Source organism: Mucor mucedo (assembly GCF_025094135.1).
Source record: "Mucor mucedo strain NRRL 3635 chromosome Unknown EV154scaffold_28, whole genome shotgun sequence".
Lineage (NCBI taxonomy): Eukaryota > Fungi > Mucoromycota > Mucoromycetes > Mucorales > Mucoraceae > Mucor > Mucor mucedo.
The window spans coordinates 207,129-225,828 of NW_026252312.1; the positions used below are offsets into that span (position 1 = coordinate 207,129).

At 35.9% G+C, this 18,700-nt stretch overlaps 8 protein-coding genes across 8 annotated transcripts; 6 read left to right on the plus strand and 2 right to left on the minus strand.

Annotated features, from left to right (window-relative positions):
* Positions 1-68: 68 nt before the first annotated feature.
* EV154DRAFT_561746 (uncharacterized protein) lies at positions 69-339 on the plus strand (the record flags this gene model as incomplete). Its single annotated transcript, XM_051605692.1, has 2 exons — positions 69-222; positions 290-339. The coding sequence occupies 2 exons, from the start codon at positions 69-71 to the stop codon at positions 337-339; spliced, it is 204 nt and encodes a 67-aa protein (XP_051459481.1).
* Positions 340-910: 571 nt separating this feature from the next.
* On the plus strand, positions 911-2,060 carry EV154DRAFT_537232 (tryptophan synthase beta subunit-like PLP-dependent enzyme; the record flags this gene model as incomplete). The annotated part of the gene is made up of 2 exons (XM_051604194.1): positions 911-1,141; positions 1,293-2,060. 2 exons carry the CDS (start codon positions 911-913, stop codon positions 2,058-2,060), a joined length of 999 nt encoding a protein of 332 aa, XP_051459482.1.
* Positions 2,061-7,109: 5,049 nt separating this feature from the next.
* EV154DRAFT_165121 (short-chain dehydrogenase/reductase SDR) lies at positions 7,110-8,220 on the plus strand. Its single transcript, XM_051594178.1, has 4 exons — positions 7,110-7,140; positions 7,202-7,234; positions 7,299-7,588; positions 7,668-8,220. The coding sequence occupies exons 1-4, from the start codon at positions 7,131-7,133 to the stop codon at positions 8,199-8,201; spliced, it is 867 nt and encodes a 288-aa protein (XP_051459483.1). The 5' UTR covers positions 7,110-7,130; the 3' UTR covers positions 8,202-8,220.
* Positions 8,221-8,238: 18 nt separating this feature from the next.
* On the minus strand, positions 8,239-9,252 carry EV154DRAFT_561750 (uncharacterized protein; the record flags this gene model as incomplete). The annotated part of the gene is made up of 5 exons (XM_051605693.1): positions 8,239-8,436; positions 8,512-8,665; positions 8,716-8,988; positions 9,072-9,180; positions 9,243-9,252. 5 exons carry the CDS (start codon positions 9,250-9,252, stop codon positions 8,239-8,241), a joined length of 744 nt encoding a protein of 247 aa, XP_051459484.1.
* Positions 9,253-12,155: 2,903 nt separating this feature from the next.
* Positions 12,156-13,474, plus strand: EV154DRAFT_503157 (uncharacterized protein). Its single transcript, XM_051600884.1, is given in 3 exon segments — positions 12,156-12,328; positions 12,339-12,638; positions 12,702-13,474. 2 exon segments carry the CDS (start codon positions 12,365-12,367, stop codon positions 13,232-13,234), a joined length of 807 nt encoding a protein of 268 aa, XP_051459485.1. The 5' UTR covers positions 12,156-12,328; positions 12,339-12,364; the 3' UTR covers positions 13,235-13,474.
* A 1,252-nt stretch (positions 13,475-14,726) lies between these two features.
* Positions 14,727-15,707, plus strand: EV154DRAFT_479741 (uncharacterized protein; the record flags this gene model as incomplete). The annotated part of the gene is made up of 1 exon (XM_051598279.1): positions 14,727-15,707. One exon carries the CDS (start codon positions 14,727-14,729, stop codon positions 15,705-15,707), a length of 981 nt encoding a protein of 326 aa, XP_051459486.1.
* Positions 15,708-15,977: 270 nt separating this feature from the next.
* EV154DRAFT_440511 (uncharacterized protein) lies at positions 15,978-16,836 on the plus strand (the record flags this gene model as incomplete). Its single annotated transcript, XM_051596925.1, has 2 exons — positions 15,978-16,521; positions 16,558-16,836. Coding segments are annotated over exons 1-2 (582 nt in total), but the record flags the coding sequence as incomplete, so codon positions are not given.
* Positions 16,837-17,328: 492 nt separating this feature from the next.
* Positions 17,329-18,297, minus strand: EV154DRAFT_479743 (uncharacterized protein; the record flags this gene model as incomplete). The annotated part of the gene is made up of 4 exons (XM_051598280.1): positions 17,329-17,478; positions 17,536-17,631; positions 17,690-18,180; positions 18,264-18,297. 4 exons carry the CDS (start codon positions 18,295-18,297, stop codon positions 17,329-17,331), a joined length of 771 nt encoding a protein of 256 aa, XP_051459488.1.
* Positions 18,298-18,700: the final 403 nt, after the last annotated feature.

Below are 18,700 nucleotides of genomic sequence, written 5' to 3' on the forward strand. Positions count from 1 at the left end.
CCTTTATCATCCTCCCCAGCATCAGGGCACAATGGCTTTTTTTTAAAAAACACTTCCATAAACAAGTCATGCCTTTTGGATTAAATGTATCTTCTAAGAACACACTAATATTTAGTTGCATCGCTGGTGGCATTGCCGGCCTTGTCTATTCCAGTAAAAGATGCGCCCAAGATACCAAAGCCGGACTTACCCAACGAGTTTCTTTCCTCGCCGATAGACCAAGTAAGTGATTTTGTTTGATTGATCTTTCTTCATTGTCTCACCCGCAGAAATAGAAAACACTCCATAGATGAAAACTTAAAAAAATTCGAACCCACACCCACTGAAGAAATTAATTAGTATTAACTATTTTATGAAGTCTAGGAAAATTAAAGATGCTGTGATACGTAAATGCGCATAAACCTTTTTTCATACTTTACCAAAAGAAAAGAAAAAAAATGCATTGGTCACATAATATTTCATAAACTAAAAACTTTATAAATAGATGATCCATTTTTTTACCGCAAGAACTGTGCGAATATAGTGTAAAAGCAAGTGTATGTGTACGTGGGTAGGTGGAGTACACATAGGATGAGATTAGATACACATTTTTTATTGTGAGGGCGCTCAGGAACCTTCGGCTACTGATTTCTAACTCAGGTGGACTTTTATAATTTTTAATCAAAATTTTGGGTTACACTTGCTTAGGCTCTGTATACCTTTTTTTTTCTACAGACTTTTTCATGTTGACATATTCTCATTCCTGCTGTCAAAAAAATTGAAGTGCATCAAAATGCATGAATCGAGATCACGCCCCAACCAAATGTATTGTTCTTGACCTGACAACTGTATTCGCAGTCACAAATGGAGTATAAAAAATAAAAAAAAGAGAGGTTTTTTTCCACTTTTTATATTTGTGAAGTCAAACACCATGTCACCTTCAACAAGTCAAGCTCTGGTAATCGGCTTATTATCAGGTGCAGCTATGACTGTACTTGCTACAGGATTATTTTCTTACTGGAGACCCGAGACAAAAGCTGAAGAAGTTAAACATGAAGAAGAAATGCAACCTGACATTGTGGACGGTGTTGCAGGCTTAATTGGAAACACCCCTCTTATGAAAATCAAAAGTCTTTCTGAAGCAACAGGCTGTCTTATTTTAGTAAACAAAAAAATAGCTGTTTTGAACCCGTCATTTATGCATTTTCTAACTTTTTTTTTTTTCTTCTTTTTTTTTTCTGCAGGGTAAAGCAGAGGTATGAAAACTATAAAATTGCAGAAAAAAAAAAAATTCAGTGCTAACCCGATAACAGTTTTTAAATCCCGGTGGTAGTTCTAAAGACAGAGTAGCATTAAATATGATTAAGACAGCAGAAGAAAGCGGTATTTTAAAGCCCCATACAGGAAGCACTGTGTTTGAAGGTACAGTAGGATCCACTGGCATTTCAATTGCCATGATTGCTCGTGCCAAGGGATACAAGGCCTGGATTGTCATGCCGGATGATCAAGCCGTCGAAAAATATCAATTATTAGAAAAATTAGGAGCCACCGTTGAAAAAGTCAGGCCTTGCAGTATCATTGATAAGAAACAATTTGTCAATCTTGCTAGGGAAAGAGCCTCCAAGTTTGGCGAAGGAGAAGCTACCGGTTATTTTGCCGATCAATTTGAAAACGAAGCCAACTTTCAAGCTCATTATACGTTCACCGGCCCTGAAATTTATCGTCAAACTGCTGGTAAAATCGATGCTTTAGTATTAGGTGCTGGTACAGGTGGCACTTTATCCGGTATCACCTGTTTCTTAAAGGAACACGTTAAGAATATGAAGGTCTTTTTAGCTGATCCTCAAGGTTCTGGATTATACAACAAGGTTAAATACAATGTCATGTACGCACCCACAGAACAGGAAGGAAACAGAAGAAGACATCAGGTCGATACCGTAGTGGAAGGTATTGGGATCAACAGATTGACCCAAAACTTTGACAGAGGAAGACGTTATATCGATGATGCTTTCCGTGTCACGGATGAGGAAGCCATTAAAATGTCTCGGTACCTTGTGCGTGAAGATGGTAATGAAATATGACACACTCCTCTTTTTTTTTCGTTTTAAGCTGAAATACTCATCGTCATCTTTAGGTTTATTCGTGGGTAGCAGTTCAGCAGTGAACTGTGTGGCGGCTGTAAGAGCAGCAAAACAATTAGGTCCTGGTCATATTATTGTCACTCTCTTGAACGATTCCGGTCAACGTCATTTGACTAAGTTCTGGAGTGATGAATATTTGAAAGCACAAGATATTTATACCGAACTTACACCTGAAGAAACCGTGCTTGATTTTGTAAAATAAAATAACCTACCTCCATCTTACATTTGACTTTATCACCTCCCTCATCCCTATTGTGTATGCGTATGTTTATGTGTATGCGTGTGCGCTCATACATATTCAGATACCACGTATTAAACAATCTATTTCGTCCCCTATCGGTGTCCCATCTCCAAATCGAATGGTTACATACAGTATTATCACTTTAAATTCGGACAAATGAAAATTATTTTCAGACAAGCTCAAAAAAAAATTCAGACTAAAAAAAAATATTTTCAGACAAACGTAAAAAATTATTCAGACAAAGAGAAATTATTTTCAGAAAAATGATAACAAAAATTCAGACAAGTAAAAGTTTAAACTAGTTTTGATTCTTTGTTGAGGCATTTATCCCAGTACGTTTCAGAGTGTCGTATCCAACCATTACAATCTTCCGTGGTAATAGTCTCACAGGCTGCCTTGATTCTTGGGGTTAAAGTGTCCAAAATTGAAAGCGGATTTCTTTTGATGTGCTTCTTGATCTTGGACCAGCACTCCTCAATAGGATTTAGAAATGATGAAAAGGGCGACATGAGCAAAGGTTTATAACCTCTACTTTCGATTTATCCTTCACTAAGCAAGGTTTGAGTATCTCCAATGATAGTCAAATTATGCTTTGCCCTCGTCATGACCACCGAAAAAATGATTGAGCTTGACATATGATGTACAGTGTAATTGCAAACAATAAAATTATATTTCTTTGCTATTCTTAAAACTACTTCGAGCTTAACACTATTTAAAGAAAATGAACAAGAAGGTGTTTATCAAGAGGATGGATTTGAAGCAATGGATTTTATTAATGAGATAGAGAGCCCCAAAAGACAGTAATGCTGACTTCACTGGATTAATGGCAGGCACGTTAATCATTAATACGTGATGAATTCACTTCCAGAGATATCGGGGAAATTGACGTAGAAATCCAAGAGAACAATGGCTCGAAAAATAGTCTTAGACCGATGTGAACTACTGAGTAGTTGTATATTTGTAGTTGATATCATTATGAGACCACCAACAGATAGATCGACTAAAGGAAACACAATAGTAGTTGAAACACCAACCTCCAGGGCTATAATTCAACGATCTTAATTGAAAATATCTGTAATCGGCGTTGTGAATATTGAGATTAGAGTACCTGCCACAAAGCCAAAAAAAATTTAAGTTAAACGCCTTTCTGCTGTTAACATAAAATAAGCTCATAGCATAAATCGGCAGGGGTTTTCTACATGTAATCAATCAGTCTGATTTTTTTTTTTTTTTTTTTTTTTTTTTTTCAAAAAAGGTAAGCTAAAACATCTGGATTTTAAGTGTAAAAATTGTGATAGATACTTTTTTTTTAATCTTTTTTTCTCTCTTCATTCTTTTATTCAGTTTAAGCTATGAAAGGTAACGTATATGTATGATATTTGATGGAAATGCAACCAAAAAACTGATTCTATTATAAAAAAGAAACTCAAAATGATAGCTCGGACGATGACTTTCAACCACCGATTTTGGGACGGAAGAGACGAAGTATGTTACATTGCCAAGTCTTATTTTGATAGAAAACTTACGTGATGTTTAATTACCCTTTCTTATAGGTCGGGAAAATACCCCATTTATTGATTCCCAAAAGAAGTTTAAAGGGAAAGGCAAGGCAGCCGAACATGAACCTGATATTACAAGTACCATTGGTATTCCTGATTCTATTAGAAATGTTGTCAGCGACAATTTGATAGATTATAGCAGTGACGACTTTAATGAGTCTCCGCCTGCAATACATACATTACGAAGTCGTGGTGGTTTCAAGTACGGATCCGAATTTACTGTTGCCGAGTCAAGTTCTTCAGTAAGTAAGCGACGCCCTGTTGCAAGTAAGCGAAGTCCTACGCCTGAAGTATTCATAACAGCATCAAAATCAAGTACCAGTGTCACTGCGAGAGATTCTGAAAAAATAAGCAAGCGCGTTATTACAGTTAAAACAACTGCGAAGAACATTTGGAAGCCGTTGTATTTACAGCCATTGTATGATTTGGTTAACACTACTAATTCATTGATTACACACACCTTTGCCTTCACAAAGTACATCTATTTGCAAGAATTGGCAGCAAGCGAAACTTTTACTTTAAAAGACTTTGTTGAAAAAGATTTTTTTGTAGAAGTTTTTTTAAGTCTTACACTTTCAAAAACTCGAAACACAAGATTAAAGCCTGTAACAAAAAAAAATAGGCAATTGATAGCAAAATACAAAGAGGCTTACTTTCAAGATGCTAATTATACTCCTCCCAGCTTACCAAATGCTCAGCAAATAGCATTGTATGAGTGTACCAAAATCCAAACGGCTTACCATAACAATATTAAAGCTCATTTTGGAAATAGACTGCGCCAATTTGTTAATATTATATTACAAAAGAAGGAAAGAGCAAATAATCTTCGGAAAGAAATGAAAGAAAATGGATCAGATGAAAAAGCAATAAAATCAGCTATCCGAAGCAAGATATACGGACCTTGTAATCAGATCAGTCGTGCCGTAGCAAGGAAAGAGATACCTGCAGACAGTATTCTAGATGACCAGTCAAGAAAAGAATTAAACAGTATCTTTTCCTGCTATCCTAAAGACTACACTTTCCAAAAGGACTCCATATACTATGATATTGCAGCAAAACCTGAGAATCATTTTGATGCGTTTTTTCAACTTGCCAAATTAGTTGAAGCCAGAACAGGAAAAGCATTTATCTGCTTCCCGTTGCGTACTTCCTTCATTCCATGCTACATGACTTTGGATGCCAAAATAATTCACTTTCATATTCTCAAGAATAAAAGTCCTCTCCAAGCTGGAAAAAAATTTAAAATTTGGGGTTCTGTCGTGAATTTTGAAAAGAAGGCGTTCAAGAATCAAGGTGTTGATAAGACTTTAAGGTTTCAAGGAACACTTGAAACAGATGGTGTCGGTGTATCAATCATTAAACAAAACACAGATACAAGTAGAAAATTCTTTACAACCAGCGTTAAGAGAGTAGTCGATGATCAAGAGAAGTATATAGAACGGCTAAATCAAGCTGATTTAAAACGTACTGAAAACAAGTGTGTTCTGATCGACCCTGGAAGACGTGATTTATTGTATTGCATGAAAGAAACTAGTACAGTTAAAGAGAAGCAAACTTTGATTTTTACCAAAAATAATCGCTCAAAATGCTCAAGACATTTCAGATATTTACGGAATCAAAACAAACCTTTGGTTGTCCAAGAAGCCGAAACAACGCTCTCCAAAACAGAATCCAAATCTACAAATTTGGAAAACTACATTCAGTACATAAAAGCCAGATCATCCGTTAATGACACGTTAACCGACTACTATGGAAACGAGACATTAAAGCCCAAAGAAATCTCCTATTTTCCAGAGTCAGAGTTTTCATTCCGAGTTGATCATAAATGCAATCTTTACTATGGCAATATATTTATATCACGAATTTGCGGTTTTTTCCCTCAACCTCAAAACTTTTCCAATGATAGGATTGTCAATCCTCAGTTTTATGCCGTATATCTAGAAATGATGCTGTCACAAAAGCATATCTCACAAAGATTTGATGATGATGAAAAAAGAAGAATTATTGCGCTTGGTTTAGAGATTAATAGACGACCCAACCAAAGTGATCTTAACAGAAAAACTCTCAGTACAGTCTTAGAGAAGTTACAGCTATTACCTTTTCGAAAAATGAAATTTTCATCAAAGATGTTTTATGAACAAAATGATCAAAAATTGGTACAAAACTTGAAAAGAAAATTTGGTCCTGATGCTGTCTTGGTACTTGGAAATTGGTCAGCCCCGAACACAAAGTTCCAGGAACCTACAAGGAATAAAGGGCTTATTCAAATGCTAAAAAAAAATGGTTTGACTGTTTATCTAATTGACGAATTTAAAACTTCCTCTCATTGTCCAGATTGTGGTGACGTTTTGGAGCAATTCAAGATGATTTCTAATCCTCGTCCATTTAGAAGAAATACAATGCCAATCGTGAAGTGTCATGGATTGTTAAGGTAGTATAGTTACAATTATATTCGTTATGTTGATATTAACAAATTATCAGATGTCAAAATACTGCATGTGTTACTCAAGGCAGAAAATTTTGGAATAGAGACCAAGCAGCTGTTCTAAACTTTAAGCACATCCTATTCAATCTCAGGGAAGTAGGTGAGCGCCCTGCGCTCTTTTCTCGTAAAAACGAACAAACTCAGTAATTTTCCGCCAAAGTTATCGCTTTGGCAATTTCATGCAGGTAAAATTATCTGAACAATAATTTTCTATTCGTCCGAAAAAAAAAGCTCAATAGTCTGAACTTTTTTTATATTGGTCTGAATTTATTTTTGCATCTGTCCGAAATTAATTCTAATTTGTCTGAATTTATAGTGTAAATACTGTAAGTCTATTATATCCCCCAACATTGATTCCCCCAAGAATTTGGAAATGGAATTACAACATTCATTGACTTTTATGTTGATACACCATTAGTTTTTGAGCATCTTGGATTTGCATGACTGCAATGCTATAGAAAAGTACGCGAGTGGGGTAAACTGTCTTTTTACAAACAATTAACCCAAAGACCTTCTATAGCTCCAATTACTGAAATCTATATAAAAGAAGCTCCATAAAAAATAGAGTAAACATTTACGGATACATGCGAACGAAAAAAAAAAGAGATGATAGTGAAAAGCTCTCCTTTAAAATAAAACAATCAAAAGAAATTTATTTCATCCCCCCCCCCCTTCTCTCTTTTTTCTTTTTGTGATTGTTCAGTAAAAAAAACCTAATTCAAAGCATGGAAAAAGGTAACAGTCAACATCGAACAACAAAATAACACCGTGTAAATATTTAATAATTTGTTTACAGTTGATCTGTTTGACAAGACAATTCTCATCACTGGTAAGTCTCTCAAAATAATAATTATAAAACAAAAAGGGACGTATTAAAAACAGATGCATTCAAGGTGCTAGTGACGGTATCGGCAAAGAAACAGCCATAGCGCTTTCACAGATGAACGCGCAACGAGTCATCATGGCCTGTCGTGCATCTGAAAAGTCGGAAAGAGCGTTTCGGGATATTTCTTCAAAGAAAGCAAATGTTATTTTAGAGCATATTGATTTATCGGACCTAGCCTCTGTTAAGGAATTCGTGGATCGCATCTTGCAGAAAAAGATACGATTGGATGTTCTCATCAATAATGCTGGCGTGATACTATCAGAACGATCGGTGACCATAGACGGGTTTGAGATGCAGGTAAACAGATAAACAAACTGCGCATACGTTTCTTTTCAGGGCTCAAAAATATAACTTTTTTTTTTTTTTTTTTGGGTAGTTTGCTACAAATTTTTTGGGTCATTTTCTGTTAACAGAATTACTTTTGAAGAAGAACGTGTTCAACAACAAGGCGAGAATTATTAATTTATCAAGCCATGCCATGTTATTTGGTAAAATCGATTTTGAAGATATTCATTTCCAGGATCGAAAATATTCGGGTTGGAAGGCATACACCCAATCAAAATTAGCCAATGTAATGTATGCTAATTATCTGAACCGTACGTACGCCCATATTACATCGTATTCAGTGCATCCGGGTATGGTTCGAACTCGCTTTGCCAACAATTCCGGTTTATTTCATGTGCTGGATATGATATTTTACCCCCTATTCTACTTGTTATCCAAATCGCCATCGGAGGGAGCAGCAACCTCGATTTACTTGGCTTCCAGTCCAAACGTCGAGGATCAAGGCGGGATCTATTGGTTCAATTGTAAACCTTTTACAATGTTCAAAAGTGAAGAAAGTCATGATGAAAAAATACAAGAACAGCTTTATATATACAGTAAAAAATCAGTTGAAGGATATCTCTAGTGGCAGAATATAGAATTGAAAAAAAAAATACTTGGTTTTATTCGACCATAGGTACATCCGATACAATCCCTTCCTCTTCATCTTCTTCATCATTACGTTCCTGGAACCGATGATTGACCGCAGGTAGTATCTTTTCTTCTTCCACTGGTTCGTCATCTGAAAATCCCATATCCCCTTCATCATCGGAGGATACATATCCTCTTTCCATGTCCATTAATCTCTCCTTGTCCTCATTCTAATGTCATATCATTGATGTTGAGTGCGATGTTGTAAAATAAATATATATTTAGATGATGCTATGCATAGTTACCTTAATATTACGTTCTTCTTCAACAGACTGCTGTAAATCTTTAAGATTATTCACAAGTGATGTCAAGTTGTCATGACGACTCTCAAAGGCAGCTATTTTACTGATCTTTTCTCGTTTTAATAACTCGATATCGCTGGAAAGGCTTTGAATCGACCTATCTGTAGAGTTAGAAAGACCACAACCCCCCACCCAGTGGAGACTTACTCTTTATAGGTATCTCTGGTGCTTAGTTTCATAATATCTCTGGCAACACGATCGTATTCCAACTTGTGATCTCTGACTTTCTGAGCTTTTTTTAAATCATCTTTTAACGAAACGATATCTACTGCTGCTCCTGCTTGAATAGAGACGGTCTTTTCTATAATGTTTTGGTACTCGGCGATATCTCTGTCGTTGGCGACTTGAATAGGTGGATGACGTTGAAGATGGGTTTGATAATTGAGTAACTGAATCAGCAGATTTTCAAACTGATGTTGTCTACACGAATGACTTTTTTTTTAATACTTTCCCGCCCCATCTATTTCCTTGGCTTTTTCTTTTTTTGTTTCTTATTTTCTTACGCAGAATCGACAGGTTCATTATATAGAGATTTCAAAAAGTAAATGATCTTTTTTTCAAGCATTTTTACAGCGCGATCATCCAAGGCTAATCTTCCCTTTAAATAGGTTTCTATTAAAAAAGGTTTAAGTAATTTTTTCCCCCTTCTCCACAAGGCATCCCCAATGCTTTACCTTCTTCCATTGTGCTTAACGAAATGAATTGTGTTTACAGAAAAAAAAAAAAAAATGTGGTCGGGCGGGTGGGCGAGGGAAACAGACGTCCTATTTTTGTTACAACGTCCAATCAAATTATTTCTGGATTGAGATATTTAAATCGTTAAGAATTTGTTTTTCTTCTTCCCTTTCAGCTTTCCATGATGTTAATGAAGAATTTGTGTATTTTTTTGAAAAGAGTCTTGAGGAAAGATCTTTAGTCTTTGCAGGTTGTACGCCTGTGGCCGAGTATCATTAGGGGCCTCTCACTGTGCGGGTCAGATCTTTTAGCTGTCAACCTTCTTGGAGGCGTACTTGGTGTATGCCTTGGAGGCTTGCAACTGCTTCTTGAACGAATTGGCTTTCTTTCATGAGATGCAGCTTAATATCGCTTTAGATTCATCGTAATATCACTCTAGATTCACCTTAATATCACCCTAGATTCACCTTAATATCACTTTAGATGCACCCTAATATTTGTCAATCTTCTTTTGCATGGCCTATGTTATTACTCTGTTTAAAAATATATGCAACGTGAAATGAGAAACTCTATTTAAATCGCGAGTGCCGCCATTTACTGATTCCCTTTTCTTTCACATCTAGTTATATATTAAAAACGAAAAAAATGCGTTGCGAAACTTGCCCAAACAGACCATAATTTCGTACTCGCATAAAAGAAAGCACAAAAATAAATGGCTTTGGAAGGTGAAATGAGAATAGATAATATTAGGCGACGACTGTAATTTGACTAGAGATAACAGCAGACTGCTAAATCATATATGAATTGTTTGCGCAAAGCACCTGCCAATAATTCTGAAATCAAGATGTTTAATATAACTGACAATGACAATGGTAATCTTATTCCTACCTCTGATATTACTAATTTATAGCTAACAATGTAACTGAATTAAAAGATCAATATAAAGATGAATATAGTTTCTTAAAGAGTGAAAATGATACCAAGAGTAATATTGATTATTCAAGATACTAATCATGCCCAAAGAAATAAATTAATTAAGGGAGATGGCTACACGAATGTTTACGTCGATTGACATGCTACAACATCTTAACTTTCATGAGACAATTAATCAATTGTCTATCAGTGCATGCTACTACTGAAACACTGATAGACAACTACTTTAAAACAAGCATTCCAAAAGTAGCGGTGGACAGTCTATTGCCTATTACATTAATATTGTCACTCCATTGAATGGTATTGGTTTATATTTTTATGTGGTTTTAGAGCTTAAGTGATCACTATGATTTTAGGTAGCAATCCGAGAAAAAGTTAAACTTGGAAGAACAAAACGAAAAAGTTTGAATTAAAAGCTTTCATATTTCTATCTCCGCTAATTGAGAGAGTGTCACAAAGGTATTTTTAAAGGGGAAAAAAAAAAGGTGGTCGAGAACAATGAATATGTTTCCACCAAATGGGACAAATCATGTCTTTTTTTTAACTAACAAATCCTATTAAAACAACATTTTTATCAATTCCCAATTTCATTTTGAGGATAAAGTAACATCCATTTTTTTCTTTCTATTTCCCACCTTCATTTCAAATTGTTCCATGTCTTATTAAAAGTTTAATAAGTGATCTTTCAAAAACAAAAAACAAAAAAACAAAAAAAGTCACTTCATGGATCTTATCTTTCTTAGGATGAGGCTCTTTTGGATAAGCGATTACGTATATAAGCTACAGGGTTATCAGAGGTCTAAGAGTTATCCAAGTTATTCAAGAAAAAAAAAACGTAATTACACATCCGAGTCATGTCCTCCCCGAAGCACCAAGAAAGTAAAAAAAAAAAAAAAAAAAAGGGGGGGGGAAGAACACTCATTGTTTACCGTCTGTGCAACGCAACTGCGTGAAAAAAGAAAAAAATGACGTATAGAACCAAACCAGTTTTTTTTTATGTGTATAAAGAAAAAAAGAAACACCAATAGAGGGGGGCATTGTTTATAAATCAGGGCAGTTCATATACACCAATGGATTTGAAAAGTGGTTATCAAATAAGTGGCGAGACTGCGTAACAATGAAATTTGACGTTACATCAATCCCCGCCCTGAACGAAATAAGTTTTACCTGTAACTTTTTTATGTGGTCCACCCCTAACCCCAAACTCACACGGATATGAAGTAAACATCATCATACAAACTTCTCCGTGTTGTACGCAACACAATGAGAAGAGACGGGTTCAATATGAGTCAATGTGCTGCTTAAAAAAAACAGGTAGTTTTCTTTTATGAATAAAGTGATTCCGGAAATAAGGTGGGTACTAATTAAGATTGTCCGGTATTTCACGAAATCAAAAGTTGACGTGATTTAATCGGAATACAGTAACTTTTGGGTTTCACCAATGCCAGACAATGACTTTTTTTTTTTTGATGAGGACAATGGCATTTCTTATATTGTTCTAGAATTCACATCGGTTATAAATTGTTGTTTTAGAACAGGAACAAATATACAAAGCAGCATTAGAGACACGCATACAAAAAAAAAAAAAAAAAAAAAAATAAAACAGTAACTAAAATTTTTTTTTAATTTGTGATCAAAATGGTCTATGGACCGAGACTCCCTTTAATTAAGTAACAGGGTTCACCAATCAGAAAAAAAAGGTTCTGCTAATTAAATAAAGTTCGGGGTAACTACGCTTCTTGGTTGGTACCACCTCTAATAAACTCACATGAGAGGAGCGTTTTTTAATAATCAACAATGCTGTCAATTAGTTAAATCTCTTATTAACATAAAATTTCTTCTTTCTGTTTCCCTTGTGATACTGTTCACCTCTTCATCCAGAGGGGGGGGGAGGGGACAATAAACAAGCGTAAGTTTCTTTTTTTTTTTATTCATTCTGTTGCTTCTTTATTTGTTTTCCCCCCTTCTCTCCCCCGACCCTCCCTTCTTTTTTCGTGTAACTTCACGTCACGAGATCTGTGCGTATAATATTTGATAGATTTGTATAAATGGTGCGGTCTCCTTACCTTCCTTTTCTTCTCTTTCCTCAATACCTCTTTTTCTACACTTTTTCCACAATTGCTGGCCAATTGCATCTTTTTTGACACTTATTCACACACACACACACACACACACACACACACACAAAATGATTTTTTATATTGTTATACTCTGCTTGATGGCTACCATTCAAGCCTTGCAAATCAACTTCAACTCACACCCATCGCAGTCTGGTGATAATTATTGGATGATCAAGGATACTGCTCAAGCACACTATGAGTCTATTATTGATGACATCCTTAGTCAACATAATGAAGGCATCTTGACAGAACTGTCCTTTATCATTAAGGAGCCTCAGCAAATGTATGCTATCATGAAGCCTCAAGCTGATTTATTGTATGGGATTGCCACTCCTATTGAAGGTAAATAATTAAAAATCCTTCAAGTGTATATCCAACAGCTGACGTTTTTTTTTTTTTTAATAGATGTTTGTGTTGCACAAATGCCTGGTATGATTGCTAATCAGATTCATGAACTCAGCAATCAAATCTACTCTAGCATTGATTTGATTGTAACTCAACACTGGAAAAGATCGGATGAATATTACCGTCAGACTATTTTAAACGCTATTGAAAAGGGACTTTATGAACAGGATATCTTGGAGTTGCTCTACGAGATAATGGAAGGTGTCAATACCGATATTACTGATCATATTGCACACACCATTGATGAGTTTCACATGTTGAAAAAGCTCAAGGACGGATTGGATCATTGTCAGGCTATTTTTGGTCAGGAGGAAGAGGCAGAGGAGGATACAAACACTTTTGCTGATAAAATCTGGAATGCACTCTTGCTTTCCTTGAGTCGTTCCGATAGCAACAGCAACAACGAGCCTAGACAAAATGGGTTCATGGGAAAATACGTGTTTGAATTAAGAGCTGATATTCAATCTGAACTCTATTCTCGTCTTTACGAGCTGGCTAGAGGTGTTTATGAAGACCTTGCTTTTACTTCCTAGACTTTCTCTCTCTCAATCTCATCTGTGTACATATTATCTCTTCTTTTTGACAAAGAAGCATACTCTCCTTTTTACCCTTTTCCTCATACACACACACACACCTGTATAAAACAACCAACAACAACAAAAAAAAAGAACCCTTCTCTCTCTTTGTCCATTCCTTTTATAAATAAAAAAAACCACACATCTTTTTCTATCCACCCATACATCAAAACGGAGTATGAACTCTGTGTTAAATCAGTAATCATTACCTTATATGAAGTAAACGGAGTATCCCAAACAGACAGGAACAAAAAAAGCGCAGTAAACAAGTACACAAACGGAATCTCCAGAATTCTTTTGTCCATGTAAAAAAAAAAGATCCTGTGATGCCAATTCTAAACATTTTGGCCCGGATTCAACTAAATTATTCTATATCATCCCGTGAGATTCCCAAATAATAACGCGATTTAATTTAAGGCCAATGCATGCACAACCTGCCATTGGTTTTACTTCACAACCTGTCCCCCATATTCATGTATGAAGGCGGTTATTCCATAACAGGGTCAATCCTCACATTTATTTTTGTTTACAACAATGGCAGAATCTGTATATGGCTATGCATATATTTCACAATGACGGATTGTGGATTCCCATTGTGATTGCTTCCTCACCTCCTATTTCCCTCAGCTTTTGAACACATTTATATAGAATGAGAATAATCCATTTCTTTTGTATTAAGAAAGTGTAAATCTACGTAAAGTCAATGTGTTTAACTCACTTGGCGACTCCTTTTACAAGGTTGTTTATTTTTTTATTATCACAAAAAAAAGTTCTAGATGATTCGGGAATAACAAGGTTAACTATAAGTACATTTGCGTTTATTTTTTTAAGCTTTTTTTTTTTTTAATAAAAGAGTTCCCTGAATGACACTTATTTTAAGCATTTTCATTTCTTATAAATTGTATGGAGTATTTTTTGAAGAAAATAACAAACATTGGAAGGGTTACACCAAGTATGTAAAAGTTACAGTGCAACAACGTCTGGGGGCCCATTTTACATCTGGGCCCTTATTTGGAAGGGTCAATGACATGTATACATGAAAGAGTAGTAGTGAGAAATGTGCTTATAAAATGTGACACCCTTTTCACACGTGTCAACATCCTTTACGTATAAATATCCGCATTTGTCTTTCCAATAGTCTTTTTTTTTTTTAAATACCTTGTTAGCTTAGAGAAAGTAAAGAAAGGATGTGCCCCAAAAAGAAGGCGGGTTTAAATACAGGCATTTTTTTTAAAAAAAAGAGTAACATTCCATTGTATACTATTATTCCGAGCCCATTTTAAAAAATCAATCTCTCCGAAATTGTAGTTCCTGGGGGGGATGATGATGGATGAAAGACAGACCAGACCCTTCTCTCATTCATTCATTCATTCTCTCTCTCTCTCTCTCTCTCTCTCTCTCTCTCTCTCTCTCTCTCTCTCTCTCTCTCTCTTTTTCACTTATTTTCATCATGTTATCTAGTCATCATTCATTTAAAAAGTTGAATATTCTTTCTAAAAAACGATCAAAAGTAGATGTAAAGCCTATCGCTAGACATGTTTCTCTGGATGATCTAGCATTTCTTGTCAAACGATTGTCTGTACAAGTGGATGATTTAGTAGAAGAGCATCAAAAAAAGACAGCAGCAGAAGCAGCAGCGGCAGCGGTAGCAGTGGAAGAGATACCCGTCCTTGTGCCTCCCGTTAATACAGTGATGAATGAACAAAAGGAGATGCGTCCTCAACACCCACTTTCCGTCTCTCATACCACGGTCGATCCTTGGGCTTCCTACGTACCCCAAAATTATGGAGCACTCTTACAACGATTGGAAGACATTGAGATGCTACAAAAGTGTCCTAATGAATGCTGTGCATCAACAGGCACTGTCTCATCCGCCGATGGTGTACCTTGGCCTCAACCGATCGAACCCTTCAGTTGTTCCACCAGCCATGACAAAGGTTTAGATGAGATGTTGGATATCCAATATACGCATTGGTGTACCTTATTAAGGTGCTTACCCTTAATGGATGCAGTCACCTGTGCTCATGTGAAGACTGTCGGGTTGTATGCCATGCGAGAGATATTAAAGTGTAAGGCCAGTCATCAACGAGACGGTCATTGTCATCCAGTCGATATCACGACCAGACGTTTACGTGAATCTATGAGCTGTCTTCAACTGACAGAACCAGTCACCCTGTCTCTATCCGAAACAAAGACTGCCCTTGATGAAGAAGAGGAGGGTACAGGGGGGACAACAGTAGCAGAAGCGCCCATACCGCCACCAAAAGAAACCTCCACACCTACACCTTCTGGATATCCATCACCACATCATTCCAGATTTCAAAAATGGGTACAATATAAACGTGTATCCAGAAAAGCGCATACCGATACTACGAGTACACCTATGGCACAATCACAAACATTAAGAAAAATAGGTTCTTGGTTCTTTTAAAATAAAATTACATTGATTTTTTTAAATGTCGTGTAGTCCATTATAATATCAATCAGCGATTGTAACTTAATACACATAATCAACCGCAGCAATCGCATCTACTACCTTACGAAGCAATACAATCGTAAAACATATAAATAGCTTCAATTATCAATCAATCAACATTATCTTTATCCTCCTCTAAGAAGTTAATCAAATAAGTCAAGACAGACTTAATCGGTATTTAAGCACCGGCCTCAAGCTTTATTTTTATAAAAGCTGTGACTCTCAAATGAGAAGGTCACAATAACGGGGATTCATTCGTTTTTTTTTTTTTTTTCTATTGTGAAAGGTTGAGAAAACACCACACTTTTAACATTTAAATCAAAACTTCTTTTTTTATGTAAAACACATATATTTCTTTTCAACCCCTTCCGCACTAACCACCTACTGCCCCCTAATTTTTTTTTTGATCATTATTATTTTTCTTTGTGTGTAATTTCTCTATATCTAAAAAAAATCTTATATCTCGATGGAAGGCCATGATAATATTCTCGACTCTTATGAATCCACAGAAAACGCATTAATGGACTCATTTAAAGCAGCAGCGTTAAAAGTCACAACACTTTACAAGGATTCACTTGTTCAGAACCGAAAAGCTTACGCTGCCGGATACCAACAAGCGTTACAAGACCTCTATGAATTTATCAGTACACAACCAGAAAATGGATATATTCCAGTGGGAGACGTCTTGGCATTTGCTCGACAAAAGAATAACCAATTGACGGTGGAAATGGGTTACTCAACACCACCTACCGTCAGCACTACTCGACCCGTGGTAGACGAACCTGTTTTACCGCAGCAGCAACAGCAGCAGCAACAGCAACAACAGCAGCAACAACAGCAGCAACAACAACAGCAACAACAACAAAAGCTCTTAAACCCGTTCCAAATTGATCCTCAAAGCCAATTCACATTTACACAGGATGTTCCGTTCAATTTATGGGATCAAGCAACGGCGACCGCTCATGAAGGTAAAAGACGAGTGTTACCCAACGAGGTTTCTTTCATGGGAAGATCTTTAAATATGGATAATGGACATGAACCACCTTTTAAAAGAGTTCGAGCGAGACGTGATGAACAGTTTCAATTACAACAACAACAACACCAGCAGCAGCAACATCAACAGCAGCAGCAGTCATTCCAACAACATTCTTTCCATTTACATCAGCAACAACAGCAACAACAACAACAACAGCAGCAGCAGCAACAACAACAACAGCAACAGCAGCAGCAGCAGCATCCATAACCTTCTATTTTTTTTGTTTATATTTTGTATTATCATCTCCCCTTTTTATATGTATGTCATGATTAATTTATTTGTTGCCAAAAAAAAAAAAAAAAAAAAAAAACTCTTTTTTGAAATTACAAATCTTTTTATTTATTGATAGACTCTCTCTTTTTTTCTTTCTTTTTTTTTTCTTTCTTCTTTCTTTTTATATACATAATAAACAATATAAATGTACATAGTTGGTCCCTTCCCGTCCCTTTAGACATGATAAAAACCTGTTTCTTTTTCTTTTCTTTTTTTTTCTTTTTGCATGATCATTGGACAGCATAATTAAGGGTGTCGATCCTTTATTTATTGATTATCATCTGGACGAGGAGAGTATTCTTGTGGATGAAATAATTGAACCACATTTTCAACATTGGTATAGAAATCCGCGTGCATTTGAATGATACATTTTAATTTAGCTTCGTCTATCGGTTTTGACGATGTCATAATATTACGCTAAATTTTTCACACACGTTTAAAAAAAAAGTATATATATACATATCATCTACTTACGTATACAAAACGGATGCTGGAATAGATGAGTTGGTTGATGTTCTTATTTTCCTTGGCTGGAGAGGTGAGTGTCTCCTTGATCAAGTTTTTGATGATCTTTTTTTTTTTTTGAGTCAGTACATGTATAAATAAATATATATATATATGCACTCACGTTCTTCTTTTCGAGTGTGAGCTTCTCATAGGGTATATTGATATTGACAGGTGCCTTGTATTTCGATGGTTTGGATTTAGGCATCCTACTTTGGGTGACAACCGGTAAATGCTTATTCTTCATCAACAATTTTTTCTCCTCCATCGCGTTCTTGGCCTCACTAATCAAGTCTCGACTTGCCACTGGATCATGCATCGTGTGTGCAATCTTATTTATCAGATCCAGTTCGCTCAATGCATTCGCAGGCCGTGGTAGTTGCGCTGAAGAGATCATATCTTCATAATCAAACGCGTTTCCAAACACTTCATCCAATACCATCTGATCATGATTTCGGTCTTCGTTGGGAGGATATAACGTTGTCCCGCTCTCATAGATCCCCAAGAAATCGAAATCATCCATCAGTGGGTGTGCATATACAAATAATGTCTCGTCTAACTTTTCGCCATAGAGAATAATATTGCTCGTATCCTTTAACGGATATTCCACCTTGCCTAATAATCCCTCACATTAGTTTTTCTCTTCAATTGGTAAAATACAGTTACTTACGTTTAGAGTCTGTTGATTGCTTTTTTACCTGTACGATCAATGCTTTTTTCGTGGTACCACATAAATTGGTCTAAAGAGAGAAAGATTTAAATGGTTCGTTTCCTTCGTCTTACTTTTTTTTTTTTTTTTACCTCTTCATCAAATAACGCGTTCAAGAAGCTAGTGAGACCACTGTTCTGATCCACATTGGCCCTAACTAGGAGCGTGAGCTAAAAACGTCCTTTTTTTTATATATCATTCCGTGTATCCTTTACGCTCTCCATCGATCTCTTCTCAACATGAATAATTTAATGGCGGCTAAATTCACAATAGCCTCTAATTGAAAATGAACGTCAAAAACTTGTGTTCCTTCTGTTGATTCGTCCGTATACAAGCATAAATCTAGTCTCCCCCCCTTTTTTTGTTAATATACTTTTTGACAGACACAAAAAAAAAAAATCCTTTAGCTTTGTTTTTACCCTTTAG

Coding starts and splice junctions, on each gene's coding strand:
- EV154DRAFT_503157 (XM_051600884.1), top strand. CDS start 12,365: ATGATTTTTTATATTGTTATACTCTGCTTGATGGCTACCATTCAAGCC. Junction 12,639..12,701: donor GATTGCCACTCCTATTGAAG/GTAAATAATTAA, acceptor TTTTTTTAATAG/ATGTTTGTGTTGCACAAATG.
- EV154DRAFT_165121 (XM_051594178.1), top strand. Junction 7,235..7,298: donor CAAGACAATTCTCATCACTG/GTAAGTCTCTCA, acceptor GATGCATTCAAG/GTGCTAGTGACGGTATCGGC. Junction 7,589..7,667: donor TAGACGGGTTTGAGATGCAG/GTAAACAGATAA, acceptor TTTTTTGGGTAG/TTTGCTACAAATTTTTTGGG.